We start from the raw sequence: 16,823 nt of genomic DNA, 5'->3' as shown, positions 1-16,823 counted from the left end.
AGGAGGGGTGATCAGGCTGGCTCCCCGTGGGTTGATCCAGGAGAAACAGGGTCCCCTTGCATGCTCAGAGCTGCTCCCCCCAGGCTGACCGTGGCGGGGACACTGTCTGCAGGGCTGAGGGACAGCCGGGGACAGAGCAGGGCAGGCGGCTCCAGGCCTGTGATCTGTGTGGCGCTGCCAACCGTGGGTGATGAATGGGTCTGCATGGGGAGGGCGGCTGAGGCTTGCTACTCTGATGAGAAAATCATCAAGTGGCTGCAGGGTGCGCAGGGCAAATTGCAGAAGAAGAGAGCAGTGGACCATTCTCCAGCCTTTCATCATCTCCAGAGCAGCGTGGTGACAGCTGTACCCGGCCAGGGAGCAAGCTCTGGCTGCACCCATGGCAGGATTTACATTGACTGTGGTGGAAAGGCCTCATCTCGCTGGGGCCTGTCAGCAGAGCAAGAAGGAGCGGAGTGAGGACCACCCAGGGCAGCAGGGGGGGATCTGCTGCCTCTGGCTGTGGAGTTTCCTGAGGAGGCAGGGAGAAAATTCCAGGGTGGGGACAGAACAGGGTTGTACATCCCTCCCTATACACCTGTCCCTGCACCCAGGCACCAGCAGCTGCCCTGCCACCCGCATCCCACAGCCCCCAGGGGGCTAGCAAGGGCCATGGGACCCTCCAGCACCTAGAGAGACCCCAAAGGCTGGGACCTGTCACCAGCCCTCACCCACTGCTACCTGCTCAGGCATGCAGGAGCGGGGAGAGGAGCAGGGATGATGGGTCCTGCCTGCGCGCATGCAGCCCGCTGCAGGACTCAATAGTTCAGGCCTGACACATTAAAGTTGCATGGCATGCAGTTGCCATCTGCAACGACAGACTGAGTCAGGGCTGCTGTCTGGTGAGTCTGGCCTGGCAGACATGGGCAGGCAGTGGCGGGAGGGCCTGGCAGCCCTGCAGGGGGGGCAGGCTGCGGGCAATGGGCAGAGCATCTCTGCAGTGGGAGTTGGGGTTGGAAGGAGGAGGCTGTGGGAGGAAGCAGTCCCGGCCTTTGGGATACACATTTCCAGGGACCGTGTGTCGGAGCATGTGCCCCATGGCACTGACAGCCCAGCAGGCAGGACCGGGCTGGGACACAGGAGACTGAGCTGGGGTGATGCTGTCCCCATGTCCACCCACTTCTCCTGCATCTCCTGTGTTCCCTGCAGCCTCCCTGGCAGGTCAGAAGCCACCAAGACTTGTGCTGCCCCAGGCACGTGGCCAAAGCCCTTCCCAGCTGAGTCTGTTCCCACGTCCCTGCCTTGCTGGAGACTCGAACCCCACCATCCCTCCCCAGCACTGAGGAAGCGAAGCTCTTCACCGGCTGTTTGGGGAGTTGGTTGCCATGGGGATGTCAGATGTACCTGGTTGTTATAGGGACACTGTTGCCATGGTTATGCGGTTGCTGTGCCTGGCAGAGGCAGAGATGGAGCATCAGGAAGGCTGTTTACACTGGGGGGTGGGAGTCACAGAGACCCCAACTTTCTGAGCAGGGGGAAAACAGAGTCCAGCCTTTGCCCCAAGCACACCTCTACAGGGCTAAGGCTGGAGATCATGGGGAACACACCAGAAAAGCTCACACAGCCCCACAGAGACAGACAGGCTGATGTTCCTGACCCCACAGCAAAGAGGAGGTGGCTGAGGGCATGTGAAGTTTCCCATGGGGTGTTCCAGCACGCTCCCAGCCAGGCTTGGTGGGAGAGACGGTGCCACGCACCCTGTGCTGGGTGTCCCACCGGAGAAAGCGGCTTCACCATGCTTGTTGCCAGGACCACTGAGCAAAAACCTTTCAGTCCTGCAAGACTGCATGTCCTGTACTTGCACCACACCACAATGCCCCCTGAGCTGTGCCAGCCTCTTGGGCAAGGGGATGTGTTTCTGACCACTGGGGCTGGGGGGTGAAGTGGGGAGGGGGATTCCCAGCTCTCAGCAGGTAGCCTACGGGCTCTGGGGCCGAGCTGGGCTGGCAGAGAGTGCCTGGATCCCCTCCAGTGCTGCTTGGCTGAGCTCCCTCCCCGGCAGCACGGTCGGCTGCTTGGCCTGTCCTTGAGATGAAAAATGCAGTCGCAGGTTTAATTAAAATGAGAGGGAGCGCTGAGTCGTCCCAGCAGCTCAGAGAAGCGGAGTCCAGCAGAGCCAGTGCCTGGCTTGGCTGGGCTTCCCTGGGCAGTTCTACGGGCTAAAACTGCTGCCCGCCTCTGCCAGGATCCCTCGGGGTCCAGACCTGTATGTGCCACCCCGTGGTGTCTGCTGTGGGACAGGACAGGGACTGGGCAACTTCTTGCAAGGAGAATGCACATCCTACCACATGGTCAGTAGCCTCTGTTATCAGCGAGCAGTGGGTTTGCACTTCAGCCCCACAGCAGTGAGCCAGCGCATGAGGGAGGGGGAAGGATGCTGCACAGAGCACTGACATCTCCATGAAATCAGGGTGCATTTTTGCAGGACCACCCATTGGGCTGGTGGACACACCGGGGTGGCATGATCCCCATGCCCGGTGTGCGCTGCACTCCACCGAGTTGCTAATGTGAAAGCTAAAGCTGAGCTCCTCATTCTCTAGGAGCTGCTACTGCCAGGGATATGCGATTGGACTTGGTGAAGTGAGTGATGTTTTTAATTAAAAAATTCATCCTTAATCAGCCACCTGGCTGGACCAGACCGGGCATTTTGCACGGCAGTGAAAGGGCTGGAGGGTGAGCTCTCAGGGAAAGGAGGGCAGCGGGTGCAGGTCCCCCAGCCCCCTTGCACACTGACCAGGGCTCCTGCCCAGCCACCCCGGGCTGCCAGCACACCTCCACACCAGGCCGGTTCCCCACCGCCATCGTCCCCAAATCCCTGAACCCACCACCACCACTGAGGCCCTCACCAGCTTACCCCTCTTTCTGACCTGCCCACTCCATCCCCACCGTCCCCTCCAGCTGCCCCCACAGTCCCCCAAGCCCACACTGTTCTGGCCAGCTGGGGCCCAGCTCCCAAGCAGCAGGTTTAATTAGATTGCAATCCTATTACATAGCTGCCTGCCTGCCTGCAGTTGCTAATCCTGTTAGCCATCCAGTAAATCTCCCCGTGCGGGCTCTGTCCCCGGGGTATGGGGAGGGGGGCTGCTGGCGGGTGGGCTCTGCTGAGCCAGGATGTGCCCGCCAAGGTGCAGAGCTTTGCCTGGGGACTCACCCCTGAAGAATCCTTCGGGGCTGGAAAGAGCCCAGGGGGATGGAGCAGTCCCCAGGGGGGTGAGAAGGGCCAGTGGGGTTTCCCCTCTTCTCTCTGGTCCATCTTGCCCCCTCTGAGCCGCAGGAGCAGGGTGGAAATTCTGTGTCCTTGGGCCACACACACAGCCCAGGTGTTTGCCACCACACCACAGTCATCACTGGCTCCAGTGGGTGCTGAGCCTGTGGGTCTGACCACAGGCTGGAACAAGGAACAGGGGCTCAGGCAGGGTTGTCCCAACCAGCTGGGGGTTACAGTCCATGACCCCTCCCACTGATGCTCAGTGCCCTGCAGAGAATGCTCATGGCTAGTGGCCACAACAGGGATGCAGGGCCACTGCTCCACTGCTCCTGGGCTGGTGTGTGGGGTGCGGAGGGGGGCTGCTCCAGGCAGCAGAGTGACACCAGTGGGCTGTGGGGTCCTGGGGATGTGGCCCTTGAAGGCAGTGCACTTTCAGACCCGTGCATCGCCACGGCAGGCAGCACCAGCTCAGCTACCCCCAGGGTTATGGGCTCCCCGCAGTCATGCTGGCTTGGGGGAGACCCCAGATGCCCTGGCACAGCACAGCTGCCCCTGGGCCGGGCATTAAAGCCATCCTGTGAGAGCACAGTGCCATGGCAAAGTCATCCCAACTCTGCAGCCTGCCTTGCAGCCAGCCAAATGACTGCAGCCCCTGGACCCCACCTCTTGCTGGCCACCTTGCTCTATGTCGGAGCTGTGTCAGCCCCAGAGTAGCCCACTGCAGAGTAGCAGCTCTTGCTACAGACCCCTGAGCGAGAGCCAGAGACCATTGCCATTACCCACTCTGCACCCAGCCACATCCCCTGGGCACCTCCATGGCCTGGCAAAGAGAGGAGCGTGGCCCCAGCTCAGCCTTGAGCCCCCCCCCCCAGCTCAGCACCAGACTGAGCCGCAGCAACTCCTGGAGACAAGTTCAATCAGGTTGTAATTGCAAGAACAGGGCAGCATGGGTGGCTCTGTGCCCACCCAGAGGAGTCCTGGCACTCCCAGGGACAGGCAGCCAGCAAAGAGAGTGGGTGCCGGGCCCCGTGGGGCTGCTGTCTGTGTCAGAGGAGTCCGGGCTGCCGTCAGCATCAGCTGGTACAAATACTGTTGATGGAGGCCACGGCCGGGTCGACAAGCCCCAGCTCCTCCTGTTCGTTGACGCAGAGCTGGTACCCGCAGCCCTTGCGCCGGGGCAGCGGCCCCAGGCGCCCACTGGTCTTGGCACGGGGTGGCAGCAAGAAGCCGACGCTGCCAGCGATGAGCAAGTGCCAGATGCTGTGGATGTAGAAGTAGTTCTCCTCCGTCTCCACAAAGGCGTAGAGCAGCACAGCAGCCGCCGCGATCAGCGCTCCCGGGCACAGGTAGAAAGCCCAGCGCTTCCAGGTCGGTGGGTAGCAGTGGCGGCGTCGGATGGTGCGAGCTGTCTGTGGTGGGGAAAGGGGGGGCTGGAAGAGGCATCCCCGGCAGGGACGGGCACGGGCCCTGTGCCATGGTGCCGCATCCCCCCAGGAGCCAGGGAGGGGGGTCCATGGAGAAGGGGAGATGCTGGCAGGGGAGTGGGACTAGACAGCCGGGCAGGATGCTGAGCACAGCCGGGGTGGAGACATAAGAGGACAGGGACAGCATCTCCTTACCCAGGCGATGGCCATGATCCCTAAGGCGAAGAGGCTGGGACCCAGCAGGTTCCAGAGCCCGTGGCGGTCCATCTGCAGAGCCATGGAGAGCAGCATGGCCCCCAGCAGGTAGAGCACCTGTGGGGCACCCATCAGGATCAGTACCCTCTATGTACACCTTGCACACCCCCTCCCCGCACTTGCCTGCTTGACCACAGGCTGGAGCCGGGCCATGGCAATGACAGTGACCCAGACGGACATGAGGGAGCCCAGGAAGTCACAGAACTGCAGAACATCATACTCCATGATGCAGAACACCACGATGCCTGGCTGGTCGCAGGCGTGGTAAAACTGGGGTCGGAGGAAAAGGATGTGAGAACCACCCCACAGAGCTCCAGCCCCTCGTCTGCCCCCCCATCCGCCCCTACTCCGTCCTCACAGTGGAGAAGAACATGGTGAAGATGTAGACAGCAGCTTCCATGAGGTAGTGGCTGCGGACAGCGATGGCCACGGGAGGCACGAACATGACATTGCTGAGGCACAGCAGCAGGGTGGAGAGGAGCTGGAAGCCATAGGAGAAAGCCTCGGCATTGTCTGTGCAGCCCCAGCCGTTCCAGCCTGTGACCACGGAGAGCCGCCGTCACCCCTGCAGCACTTGCAGGGGCTGGGGAGGGACTGGGGAAGCCCCTTTCCAGCACCCTGCAGAGAGCTGGCACAGGGGGACTCATGGGGTGCACAACCCCCGGGGAGGAGGGGAGGATGCTGGGGAAATCCCTGGACGCAGTGGGCACCGTAAGTGCCCGGGGCAGCTCTCACCAGCTTTGCACTCGCAGGCAGCATACAGGTAGTTGTTGGTACGCAGCAGCTTGCACTGGCCATAGATGCCACAGTCGTTGATGCAGGGCGAGAGGTAGGCACGCAGGTACACCTCAGCCGTCACGTTGGTGCAAGGCTCAAAACTGCAGCACAGGAGAAGGGGCTCAGCCCTTACCCTGTGCCCCTCGAGCAGCTCCCGCCTCCAGCACAGGCAGCCATCGCACCCAGACTTGGCATGTGATGGGAGACCCAGGGACTGGGCAAGCACGGAAATGAGCTGCTTTGGTGATACATATGGCAGCTGAGAGCTGGTCCCCAAGGATCTTGTGGGCTACAATTGTCTGTGCCAGGCTGGGTGAGCAGGAGGAAGGGGGCCACACTTAGAGCCACTTTGCCTTGAGCAACACACTCCGCTGGCTCCTATTTCATTTGGATTTTGCTGTGCAAACACCGTGCCCTGCAATGCCTGCATGTGATCCTGTTGGGGAAGGACCGACTGCAACTGGCAATTCAGTGTGAACTAGAAATGCAGCAGAAGAGCCAGAGCAGGCACAGCACCCCTCTGCCCCACGCCACCCACACACAGGGCTCCAGGCACACCCAGCACATGGGGGCACAGACCGGCCCACGTCCCGACAGCACGCACCAACTGCTGCACCCCAGCATGCACAAACACGCACACAGCCCTGTCTGCACACACGCACAGGGTGTGTCTGCACGTGTGTCTGCTGCCCCTGCGTGTGCTCCACTCTCAAATCCCCACACGTGCATGCAGAACACACACAGCGCTGTCCAACTCCACAAACCCAAACACGTACACAGAGCTGTCTGCATGGGTGCCCCCAAATATGCATGCAGTGCCGTCTGCATGCGTGCACCAAATGTGCATGTGCATGCAGCACCATCCGCATGCATGCACGGGACACCCAGTGCTGTCTGTGTGCATGCGCTCAACACGCACAGAGCACCGCCTGCACGGCCCAGAGCCCCACAGACACAGGCACACAACAGTCCTCCTCCACAGGGCTCTCAGGCAGACACAAGGGCCAGGAGCTGAGCTGCAGACACAGGACTGGTCCTGGCAGATGCTGAGCAGAGCAGGGGCACAGCAGCCTGACCAGCGCTGCCCCCTCATACGAACAGCCAAGCCCCATCCTCGCAGTGACTGCCCAATCTCCTCCCGGGTACGGGTACAGATGGCCACTGCTGCGGATACGGGCAGGCACCAACAGACGCCTGGCGTTCGCACGCTGACAGCCACTTCCTAACCACAAGACAGAGGGAAGAGCCGCGGGGACCCACAGATGGCCAGGCAGGCGCAAGATAGAGCCGTCCGTGCCCACGCAGGCACTTACACGGTGACACACAGCTCGTGAAGCCGCGTGCACACACGTGAGCGCTGACACGCAGCACAGGGCCCAGGCACACCCACGGACACGCAGCGCACGTGGATGCAGGCCACAGTGGGGACATCTCCTCTGGGCATGCAGGGAGGGGACTTGCCGGGGCTCTTACCCGTGGTCTGTGGCACAGAGCGAGCGCAGGCTCAGGTACCAGCTGCCCGTCTGGGGGTAGGGGATCCGCAGGCGGCTGAGGCTGGCCGTGGCATTGACAGAGAGCAGGAAGCCTGCCAGGGACTCTGTGGGCCGGGAGAGCTCCGGGTGAGCTGGGCAGGGGGCAGCCCTGTCCCCTGGACACAGCTGGGACAGGGACAGAGCACCCTGTGCCAGGGTCCAGGGCCAGATGCCCCCACAGTCTCTGCCATGTCCCACCCAGCCTCTCACTAGACACGTGGAGGGGTGTGACCCCCACAGCCACGGCACAATGGACACGCACAGCCCAGCCTACCTGTCTCACAGGTGACCGATGTGTTGTCACCAGACGTCAGCGGGACTTCATGGTTCAGACATCCAAACACCGTCACATTCTCGCCACACAGGGAGCTCTGACGGCAGAGGAGGAGATGGCCCTAAACCATTGCGGGGGACCTCCCCCACTTTGACAGCACCCAGATCACGGCACACCACCTAGCAGTGCCCTAACCCACTGCCCATCACCCAAGAACACCCCAACTCCAGGTCATCATCCTGCCCTTGGAGCACCCTAATCTGTTCTCCATCACCCAAGAGCTCCCAAACCATGGCCCATGACCCAAGAGCACCCCAAATCCTGTCCCGTGCCCTGCTGCAGCCTTGACATTGCCCATCTCCAAGTCAGTGCCCCCCCCCAGGCTGCCCTGCCCTCTCTGGGATGCAGCGTGGTCACCTTACCACGTTAAGCCGCAGCTCCAGGTTGAGCACCCCACCACTGTCCAGCACCGGTAGGAGGTTGATGACGAAGACAGCGGGGCGGTCGGGCGGCACCGATACGTTGGGCCCAAAGAAGATGTAGAAGTGGACGGAGAAGGTGTCCAGCTCATTGCGCAGCGTGGGGCGGACCGGCCAGCACCGCTCACCAGCAGATGAGGCGGTGGGGATGGGGTCCGGGTGCTTCGTGCCATTGGGGCTGGCAGGTGGAGGGCTGTCCCCCAGTGCCAACCCACTCAGGGCGCCGAAGGAGTGGGGCATGTTCATGGAGGCGCTGGAGGGCAGGAAGGGTGGCCGGGCCAGGCTGGGTCGGGAGCAGTCTGGGGGGCAGAGCCATCAGCCTGGGCACCACACAGCCCTTCCAGTCCCCTCTTAGCTCCCACCTCCCCTTCTTGCTCACCGCTCACCTCCACCTGCAACCCAGCCACAACACCTCCCAGTGTTCCCATCCCAGCAGAGCTCCCAGCTGGGGCCAGATCCCGTGGGCATCCTTTACCCCCCAACCCAAGCAGAGTCAAGATCATGCCACCCACCCATACCTCCCTGTGCGCCCTCACCTGTGAGCTGCACGGTGACCTGGAAGGAGACTGTGCCCAGCACGCCGGGGTGTTTCTCCACCAGCACGTAGTACCAGTGCTGCCAGAAGGGCAGGTCCAGCGCCAGCTGGCAGGGAGTGTGCTCCCGGCAGTCCAGCGCTGTGGAGTTGTGCAGGGGGGGAGCCTTGGCTCGCACACGCAGCCAGAGTGGGCAGCCCTCAACCCCGCGGCACCGCAGTACCTCCACCAGCACTCGCGACGTGTAGCTGGGCACAAACACCCTGCGGGACAGTGATGTCAGGTCCTGCCCCCCCAGCATGGACCAACGGGATGGGACACCCTCAGCTCCCCACCCTGAGGGTGCCCTCTCCTTAGGAGACCCTCCCACACTCACTTGTAGAGGCAGGAGCGGTTGTGGGGGGCCATGCTCTGCTCGGTGATGTAACCAGGGTACAGCACGGCAATGTTCACCAAGCGCTGCACGATGAGCTGTGGCTGGAAGAGATACTGGCACTCCTCATAGAGCCCCTGCACCAGCAGGACAGTCAGCACGGGGCAGGGGGCACAGGGCACTGTCCCCACCTGGGACACCTGCCCCAGGCACTGCCAGCCCAGGACAGTCAGAGCCCAGCAGAGCCCTGCAGCGAGCCCTACCACCCCACGGTCCCCCCAAGCCCTTCACCTTGACGGAGATCTTGCCTTCATCTTTGGGCAGGTGGGCAGCCAGGAACCAGTCCCCGGGCAGTGGGCTGGTGACATTGAACACCCCCGTGGTGCGGTTGGGCAGAGTCCAGGTGAGGGTCAGTGCGAAGGAGCCAGGGACTGCCGTGTCCCTGGGGAAGTGTGTGTGCAGCGGGTTAATGACGGAGGGAGCCCCTGAGCGGAAATACCTGCAGGAGAGACAGCAGTTAGCAGATAGCAGAGACAGGGGGTCTGTCCTCCGTGCTATTAGGACGCTCAAAGACATCAGGGGAAGCCATCTGTAAGCTGGGACCTTGCTGGAGACTATGAGCTTCCCCGAGTGGGTGTTCAAGCAAAACTGTTCATGTATGAGATGCACAAAAGAGTGGAGCCTGCAACGGTCCTGGGAAGATGAATCATGGGGAGTGAGCATGCATGTCTATGTGTGTGCGTGTATATGCACATATGCATGTGGGTGCACGCATCTGTGCACATGTGTGTACCTGCATATGCATGTGTGTGCATGAGTGCTCCTCTGTATGTCTGCATGCCTATACACACGTGCACACGTGCAGGTGCAAGCAAGAAGCAGACAAGAGCAGGCAGGCTCCAAGGCAAGTCCAGGCAGGGGGCAGCAGGGGCAGGCAGAGGCAGGCAGAAAAGAAACAGACAGGGCAGGCTGCTTACTCACACGGTGATGCTACGGTCTGGACATTGATCCCCAAATGTGCCACCCTGCTCCTTGAAGGTGATAAGGTTCCAGACGGCGATGACCGTGTCCTCGGGGATGTGGAAATGGAAGAGCTCAATGCTGGCAAAGGATCGGAAAGGGCTGAGCTTGCGTGGCGTGCGGGTGAAGTAGTCTGTCACAAAGAGCCCATCTGCAGAGGAGACCCAAGGGACTCTCAGCAGGGTGAGGACTGGGGTGGATGGTGTAGCACCCCTCCCAGACCAGGCTCACCCACCCAGGCTTTGAACATGTCCCAAAACCAGCAGGAGGGGCTGGGTCAGTGCCGTTTCAGTGAGTCCCCAGAGCTGATATCAGCTGTGCCCAGCTCCATTTCCCAGCCCTGGCACAGCATTGCCTTAAGCCCAGTTCCTCAGGCTGTGGGCACTCATCCTGTGGAGCCCTCGGAGCCCTCAGCCCTGGCTGCTCAGGCTCTGCCCAGGTGCAGCCCACCTCTTTCAACTCATCATCCGCTTCAGTGAGGACCTGCTGCCTGCATTTTACCAGTAATAAAGGGCCATTCCTCACGGCTCCAGCCCAGCCCCAACAAGTCAGCTCCCACAGGGACATAGATTCCCCCCTTCTCTGCCTGCTGAGGCGGCTCAGCGCAGAGCCCATCATAAACCAGAGTCCCACCCTAGAGCAACGAGTAGAAGCAGCGAGCAGCACACTTCCTGCACAGGCTCTCAGCTCTCCCATGGTTTGCGGAGGAGGAATGGTGCACATATGTGTGCACATATGCACACGTGGGTGCTGTCTGCGTACACGGCAAAGTGGAGGCTTGCACACCCACGTGCATGGGTGTGCAGGGCTGTGCACAGCCCCATGTCTGCAAGACACTTCCTGCAAGCCCACAGCATGCACTGGGGCCACCTCCCCCTGCCCAGCTGTCTGAGAGTTTGACTTTCATGGATTTCCAGGAGCCCCGGCAGCAGAAGGGCAGCCACTTCCTTGTCACAGTAGAGGAAAGGGAGACCTGGTATCCAGACAGCAGCTGTAAGTTCACCCTAACATTGCCACACTTCCCCAGTGCCAGCCTGGGATACCCATCCATCACGCCCCAGAGATGCACCAAGGATGAGATGCCCCTCTGCACAAGCTGCCAGCAAGAGGGATGCCAGCAGAGGAGGGGCTGGGAGCAGGGCTGTGCCCAGGAGAACTCGTCCAGTGGAGAGTGGGATAGCTGAAAAGAAGGGCAGCTTTGCACAGCACGCGCCTGGCTGGGAGTATGTGCATGTGCTTGTATGCACGTGTGTTTGTGCTGCGTGTGTGCAGCCCCAGCCGGCTGTACACTGACATGCATCTGCTCCCTTGCCTGGAACAAAGGCAGCTCCCCCTCCCCTTCACTTCCAGCCGACACAAGCCAGGCATGAAATACCTGTCTCAGTGCAAGAGCACCCAATCCTAATTTCCCTGCCATGAATCACCAATCCACTCCACAGCTCCCCTCCCCACGTGCGGGCGATGACCTGCCAGGGGACCCCGGGGAGGAAGAGATGTTGAACGCAACTCTAGGAGGTGGCATGGGGGAAAGCTCTCGGAGCTTCCCGGTCCCAGCGCGGTTTCCCCTCTGCCCACTCGCCCAGGGCAAGGCAGGGAGAGCCAGCTGCAAGCAGAGGGTGAGTCTGAAGCCCCGTGGCGGTGTGACCAGAGCACGGGAGAGTCGCTGGAGGACGGAGAGGGATTCCCTATCCATGGAAGCGGGGGGAGAAGGAGGAAAGCAAGCGCCCCTCTGCCTCAGGACAGCGGACGGAGACTCGGGACCGCCCACCCCGGCCCCACAGCCCCGGGTCGCGCCGGGCGCTCAGCACCGCGGACAGCTCCCGGAGGGCGGACAGCACCGCGGACAGCTCCCGCGGCCGCCCCACCGCTGCCCCACGGCGGCCCCGGCAGCCCGCGGGCAGCTGCCCCCCTCCCCGGGGGACCCCCCCTCCACCCCAGGGGGTGCCCTTCCGCATCCCCGTCACCAAGCCATCCTCCCCTGCCCCACAGCACGCCCATCGCCTCGCACAGTCCCACCGGTGTGTCCCCCCCGCGCCCCCGCGCATCCCCAAGCCTCGCTGCGCGCACATCCCCCTCTCTGCAGGCTGTCCATCGCCGCTGCCCCACGGCACGCACGCAGCTCTCTGCCCTGCCTCTGCAGCCCCCCCGGGCCCACGGACATGCCCCCCCCCCGCCCCCAGGGTGTTCTACTGCGTGTGCACCGCCTGTGTCCTCCAGGCACGCACACCCCTTCGCCCCACTGCACGTTTACCTCCATGCCCCACTGCAGGGGTACCCCACGCCCCACGGCATGCTCATCGTCATGACCCACTGCACGCACATCCTCGCGCCCCATTGCGTTGGCATCTGGTACCCTCTGCACATGCCACCCCGTGCCCCGTTACGCCAGTACCCCACCGCACACGCATCCCTGCGCCCCATCGCGCTGCCCACGTGCACCTCCTGCCCCACCGCGCACACCCCACAGCCCGCTGGGCGCACCTCTGTGCCCCGCTGAACACCCAGACCCCCGCTCCGTGCGCTCCCCATCCCTGGCTGCACAGACTCGCCGTGTCCCACCGCACGTGCATCCCGCACCCCGCAGCAGGCGGACGCTGCGCCCCCCCTGCACACACCCCCCGCGCCCCACTCTCACCCACCCCCGCGCCCCGCTGCCCGCACACCCCCCCCGTCCCCATCGCTCGTGTACCTCGCCCCCACCGCAAGCTCATCCCCCCGCCCCGCGCCACGAGCACCCCGCACCCCACCGCCCCCACGCCCCCCCCGCGCCCCACAGCGCGCAGACCTCCTACCCTCGCACACACCCACCCCGCGGCACACAAACCCCGCGCCCCGCTCCGCACGCACCCACTCCCGCTCCGCACGTACCCCTTCCCGCGCATCCCGGCGCCCCACGGCGGCACACGCACCCCGCGCCCGCGCCCTCCGGCGCCCCATCCCGTCCCCGCCCCCCCCCCCGGCCCCGTCGCGCGTGTGCCACACACCCGGTGCACGCACATCCCCGGCCCCGCGGCACTCACCGGCGGGGGGCGGCGGGAGGAGGAGCGGCAGGAGCAGCAGGGGCAGGGGCAGGGGCAGGGGCAGGGGGAGGAGGCGGAGGGGGGGGGCGAGCGGCCGCCGCTGCCCGCCGCCCCCGCCGCCCCGCCGGCCCATGCCGCCGCGCCGGCTGCCGTGGGGCGCGCGCCGCCAGCAGCCCCGCCGCGCACCGGCGCCCATGACGTCACCCGCCCCGCCCCCCGCGGGGCCGCCCCCGCACCACCATTGGCCCCCACGCGCGTCACTCACCGGCGGCAGCGACCCGCCCCCCCCCGCGACTCGACCCTCACACACCCCCCCCCGCGTCGGGATGGTCCCGCCGCTGCTCGGGGCACCGCGGGGCAGGGACACGGGTGGGCACGGGGGACGAGGGGCTGGGGACGGGGAGAGTGACTGGGGCAGGGGACACGGTCTGGGGAGAGGGACACGGGCTGGAGACAGAGATACAAGGCTGGGGACAGGGACGTGGGCTGGGAACAGGGATATGGGGCTGGGGAAAGAGCTGTGAGGCTGGGGGACAGGGATATTGGGGCTGGAGACAGGGACATGGTCTGCGGACAGGGGCCTTGGGATGGGGACAGGGACACAAGGCTGGGGGACAGGGGACATGGAGCCGGGATGCAGGTGGCCATGGGGTCCACAGGCTACAAGGGTGTCCTGGGTTTGGCTGCAATAGAGATAATTGGGGGTTTTTTTCCTTCCCTCTTACTAGCTAGAACAGTGCTGTGTTCTGGATTCAGTCTGGGATTCGCTGTGAGAAGAACATTGACAATGTACTGATGGGTTTAGTTGTTGCTCAGAAATCCAGGACTTTTCAACTTCTCACGTCCCGCAAGTGCGCAGGTACACAAGAAGCTGGGGGGGGAACACAGCCAAAACAACGGACCCAAATTGGCCAGTGGAATATTCCACATCACCTAACGTCATGCTCAGCGTATAGAGAAGGGTTGGTTGGGAAGCTCCACTCAGGTGTTCAGGACGGTGGTTTCAGGATTCTCTCCTCTCTGGGATCACAAGCCAGGAATCGGCTGGGCATCGGTCAGCGGGTGGTGAGCAATCACATTGTGCATCACCCATTTGTATTTTCTATTATTATTATTGGCATTCTTACCATAACTTTATTTCAATTATTACATTGGTTTTAATCTCAGCCTCTGAGTCTCCTCATGGATACCCCTCCAAGTCCCTCCCCCATTCCCCGGGGGCAGCGCAGGGGAGCGAGTGGCTGTGTGGTGTCTTGTCTGGTGGCAGACAGGATGGCCCTTTCTGGCACCCAACTGGGACAGAGGGATGCAAGGTAAGGATAGTAACTGGGAGAGGTAACAGGCGATATACAGCCTGACTCTGTTAGCAGAATAACCATGGGAATCTTCTGTTGTAACTGTGGTGAAGGAACAAGGGGTGGATTGTGTTGCGGTACTGTGATGATGTTATTTTTATTTTAATGTGTCATGTCCTGCTCAAACGAGGGACACAAGTGACTTAGATTTGTAAATCCCCAACGGAATGGACAATGGTGAGATTAGATTTGTAAATCCCCAACGGAATGGACAACGGTGAGATAGGTCCAGACATTCATTAACTTCCCGCAATGTACTAACTGGATACAGGATTAATTGGCTATGTATAGAACAAGTTATGGCAAGCAGTACAGTATGCCTTGCGTTACTTAATGGTACTGAGGGAAAAGGGGAAAAAGGGAAAAAGAGAGATAGAGAGAATAGAGACATAGAGATCAGTGGTCCATGTTCCTGTGTTGGTCCCATCGAGTTCGTCAGGGATGTATCCATCTTCTCTACTTCTTCATGTCTTCTTTTTTCTTTCTATCTTTCACTCCTTGCCCACCCTCAATTTATACCCACTTTCCTTGGGTCCATCCCCCAGGTCAACCCACATACCTGCTTATCCCATGTATGGGGAGGGGTAAGGTGCTTCATGGGATGATGTAATTAGCATGATCTCATTAGCTTCATTAGCATATTCAGGGTGTTAACTTTAATAGGCATTTCATAGATAATGAAGCAAAGGTCATTCACCGGACAGATGGTCCTTGAAACTTGACCAGATGCACCAGAGCAGAGCCGTCCTGTCTCCTCAGGGCTCCCTCCTCCAGCCCATCCTGTGCTATCCAGGCAGCCTTATCAGCTCCAAACTCCACACGATCCACCCCGTGACTATAGTTCCGCTACTTGCGAGTGTTTGAGACATTCCTCGGCTTGAAGGGCCTCTGCTCACCCCACATCCCCAACCTCTTTCCCAGGCTGGTTTTCTCAAGCTTTCTTTCAGGAAGCTACAAGTCAGCTCTCACATAATGTGAGGAAGTTTTTGCTTTAGTTTGGGTTTTGGTTGTAGTTTTTTGGGTTGCTTTTTTGTTTTGTGATGATGTGAGCGAAGTCTATGACCACCGGTGAGGGTCCTGCCCCATGGCACAGCAGGGGCCACCAACTCACCGAGCCGGTAGCCATCAGCCAACCCCTCTGCCTGCGCCGTCTGTGCCGCCACCACCAGCAAGTGGCCCAGGAGCTGCGGGGGGTGGGGGGGGGGGGCGACAGGGTCAGCACCGTGTGTGTGTGTGTCCCTCCATGTCCCAGGGACCCCCCAGGACTCACCTCGGTGTCCTGGGGACCCACGCGGCTGAGCCGGGGGATGGGGCGCTTGGGGATCACCAGGAAGTGGACGGGGGCTTGGGGGGCCACATCGCGGAAAACCAGGCACTGCCGGGGAGGAGGGGGGGAGCAGGGTGAGCCCCGCGCCCGGGGGCGCTGCCACCCGCCCCGCCCCGGGAGGGGACACGCGCGCTGCTGTCCCCGCTACCTTGTCGTCTTCATAGAGGATGGCGGCGGGCACGCTGCGGGCGATGATCTTGCTGAAGATGGTGGGGGCCCCGCCCGCCCCCTCGCCGGCCGCCGCTGCCCGCCGCGCCTCGCCCACCTCCCCGTCCTGCCCGCCGGCCGCCGCCACGCACCGCTGGGGGGGACACACGGGGCCTTAGGGGACCGCGGGGACGGCGCGGCGGGGGGGACACGCGTGGAGGGGGGTGTGCGGGCGCGGGGCAGGCGGGGGGGACGGAGGGGGCAACCCGGAGTGGGGGGGGATGCACACGGTGCTGTGCCGAGCCGTGGGGGTGCGCTCGGGGGGGGCTCACGGCCCCCGCGGACCTTGCCCGGGGTGGGGGAAGCAGCAGCGAGCGCGGCGCAGGGCGAAGGCCCGGCCGGGCCCCCCCGTCCGCCCCCCCATTCTCCCGCCGCTGGCCCGTGTCCCGCCCCCGGACCCGTCCCATTGGCGCCGGCCCCCGCGTCACCACCGCCGCCATGGCCGCCGCGTCGGCCTCGCCCCGCCGCCCCATTGGCTGTCTCTACCGTCACTCCCGCCCGACACACCCACCTCCTTCACGGCGCGTTAAAGCGCCCGCACGCGGAGCCCCAAGACGGGGAGTCGGGGGGTGTCGTGACCCCGCCCGGGCCGCCGCCGCGCCTCTTCCCCCGCTCCCGAGGCCGCCGGGGGGGGTCGTTGGGCGCTCAGGAGCTGGCTCTGGGAGGGGGGCGCAGAGCGGGAGGGCCGGGGGGGCTCGGCCCGCAGCCCCAGGTGGTCCCGCAGCGGGGCTGCCGTCCCGTGCCGAGCTCTCCCGTGGGAGCGCGGGGGGGCAGCGGGGGGCCCGCACGGCTCAGCCCCGACGGCTCGGAGCGGCGGCTGCGGGAGCAGATGGAGCGGCCGAAAGGCTGCCCCGGCCCCGGGTCGCTTGTGCCGCCGCTCCCGCGGCCGCTGCGCCATGCTGAAGCTCGTCCTCCCTCCCACCGCCGGGCCCGGTCCCGGACCAGGCCGCCATGAGGCGGCTGCTCGGGGGGTCCCCGGGACACCCCGCCGGCTCCGGGG

The 16,823-nt window shown here is 63.1% G+C and overlaps 3 protein-coding genes across 3 annotated transcripts; all 3 read right to left on the bottom strand.

The window, feature by feature from the left end:
• Nucleotides 1–4,155: 4,155 nt before the first annotated feature.
• On the bottom strand, nucleotides 4,156–9,179 carry LOC141918070 (transmembrane protein 8B-like). Its single transcript, XM_074812097.1, has 10 exons — nucleotides 8,898–9,179; nucleotides 8,525–8,784; nucleotides 7,932–8,287; nucleotides 7,510–7,606; nucleotides 7,177–7,300; nucleotides 5,662–5,804; nucleotides 5,285–5,463; nucleotides 5,050–5,196; nucleotides 4,867–4,983; nucleotides 4,156–4,656 (listed from the first exon to the last, which is right to left on the bottom strand). The coding sequence occupies exons 1-10, from the start codon at nucleotides 8,927–8,929 to the stop codon at nucleotides 4,321–4,323; spliced, it is 1,791 nt and encodes a 596-aa protein (XP_074668198.1). The 5' UTR covers nucleotides 8,930–9,179; the 3' UTR covers nucleotides 4,156–4,320.
• On the bottom strand, nucleotides 8,922–13,130 carry LOC141918834 (uncharacterized). Its single transcript, XM_074813681.1, has 3 exons — nucleotides 12,935–13,130; nucleotides 9,876–10,065; nucleotides 8,922–9,393 (listed from the first exon to the last, which is right to left on the bottom strand). The coding sequence occupies exons 1-3, from the start codon at nucleotides 13,128–13,130 to the stop codon at nucleotides 9,021–9,023; spliced, it is 759 nt and encodes a 252-aa protein (XP_074669782.1). The 3' UTR covers nucleotides 8,922–9,020.
• A 1,792-nt stretch (nucleotides 13,131–14,922) lies between these two features.
• Nucleotides 14,923–16,266, bottom strand: LOC141918181 (adenosine 5'-monophosphoramidase HINT2-like). Its single transcript, XM_074812307.1, has 4 exons — nucleotides 16,252–16,266; nucleotides 15,765–15,917; nucleotides 15,560–15,664; nucleotides 14,923–15,473 (listed from the first exon to the last, which is right to left on the bottom strand). Exons 1-4 carry the CDS (start codon nucleotides 16,261–16,263, stop codon nucleotides 15,255–15,257), a joined length of 489 nt encoding a protein of 162 aa, XP_074668408.1. The 5' UTR covers nucleotides 16,264–16,266; the 3' UTR covers nucleotides 14,923–15,254.
• Between the last annotated feature and the right edge of the window lie 557 nt (nucleotides 16,267–16,823).

The sequence above is a fragment of the Strix aluco genome, chromosome Z (assembly GCF_031877795.1).
Source record: "Strix aluco isolate bStrAlu1 chromosome Z, bStrAlu1.hap1, whole genome shotgun sequence".
NCBI classification, from domain to species: Eukaryota; Metazoa; Chordata; class Aves; order Strigiformes; family Strigidae; genus Strix; species Strix aluco.
The sequence above is the reverse complement of the archived record's forward strand: the minus strand, read 5'-3'. Positions and strand labels throughout refer to the sequence as shown.

Excerpts from the sequence above, each read along its gene's own strand:
- LOC141918070 (XM_074812097.1), bottom strand. The coding sequence starts at position 8,929 with ATGGCCCCCCACAACCGCTCCTGCCTCTACAA. Across the intron at positions 5,197-5,284 it reads TCACCATGTTCTTCTCCACT|TTTTACCACGCCTGCGACCA; the intron begins GTGAGGACGGAG and ends CTCCGACCCCAG. Across the intron at positions 4,657-4,866 it reads GGATCATGGCCATCGCCTGG|ACAGCTCGCACCATCCGACG; the intron begins GTAAGGAGATGC and ends TCCCCACCACAG.
- LOC141918834 (XM_074813681.1), bottom strand. The coding sequence starts at position 13,130 with ATGGGCGCCGGTGCGCGGCGGGGCTGCTGGCGGCGCGCGCCCCACGGC. Across the intron at positions 10,066-12,934 it reads CCTCCCGCCGCCCCCCGCCG|ATGGGCTCTTTGTGACAGAC; the intron begins GTGAGTGCCGCG and ends TCTCCTCTGCAG. Across the intron at positions 9,394-9,875 it reads CCAGACCGTAGCATCACCGT|GTATTTCCGCTCAGGGGCTC; the intron begins GTGAGTAAGCAG and ends TCTCTCCTGCAG.
- LOC141918181 (XM_074812307.1), bottom strand. Across the intron at positions 15,665-15,764 it reads TCCTCTATGAAGACGACAAG|TGCCTGGTTTTCCGCGATGT; the intron begins GTAGCGGGGACA and ends CCTCCCCGGCAG. Across the intron at positions 15,474-15,559 it reads TGGGTCCCCAGGACACCGAG|CTCCTGGGCCACTTGCTGGT; the intron begins GTGAGTCCTGGG and ends CACCCCCCGCAG.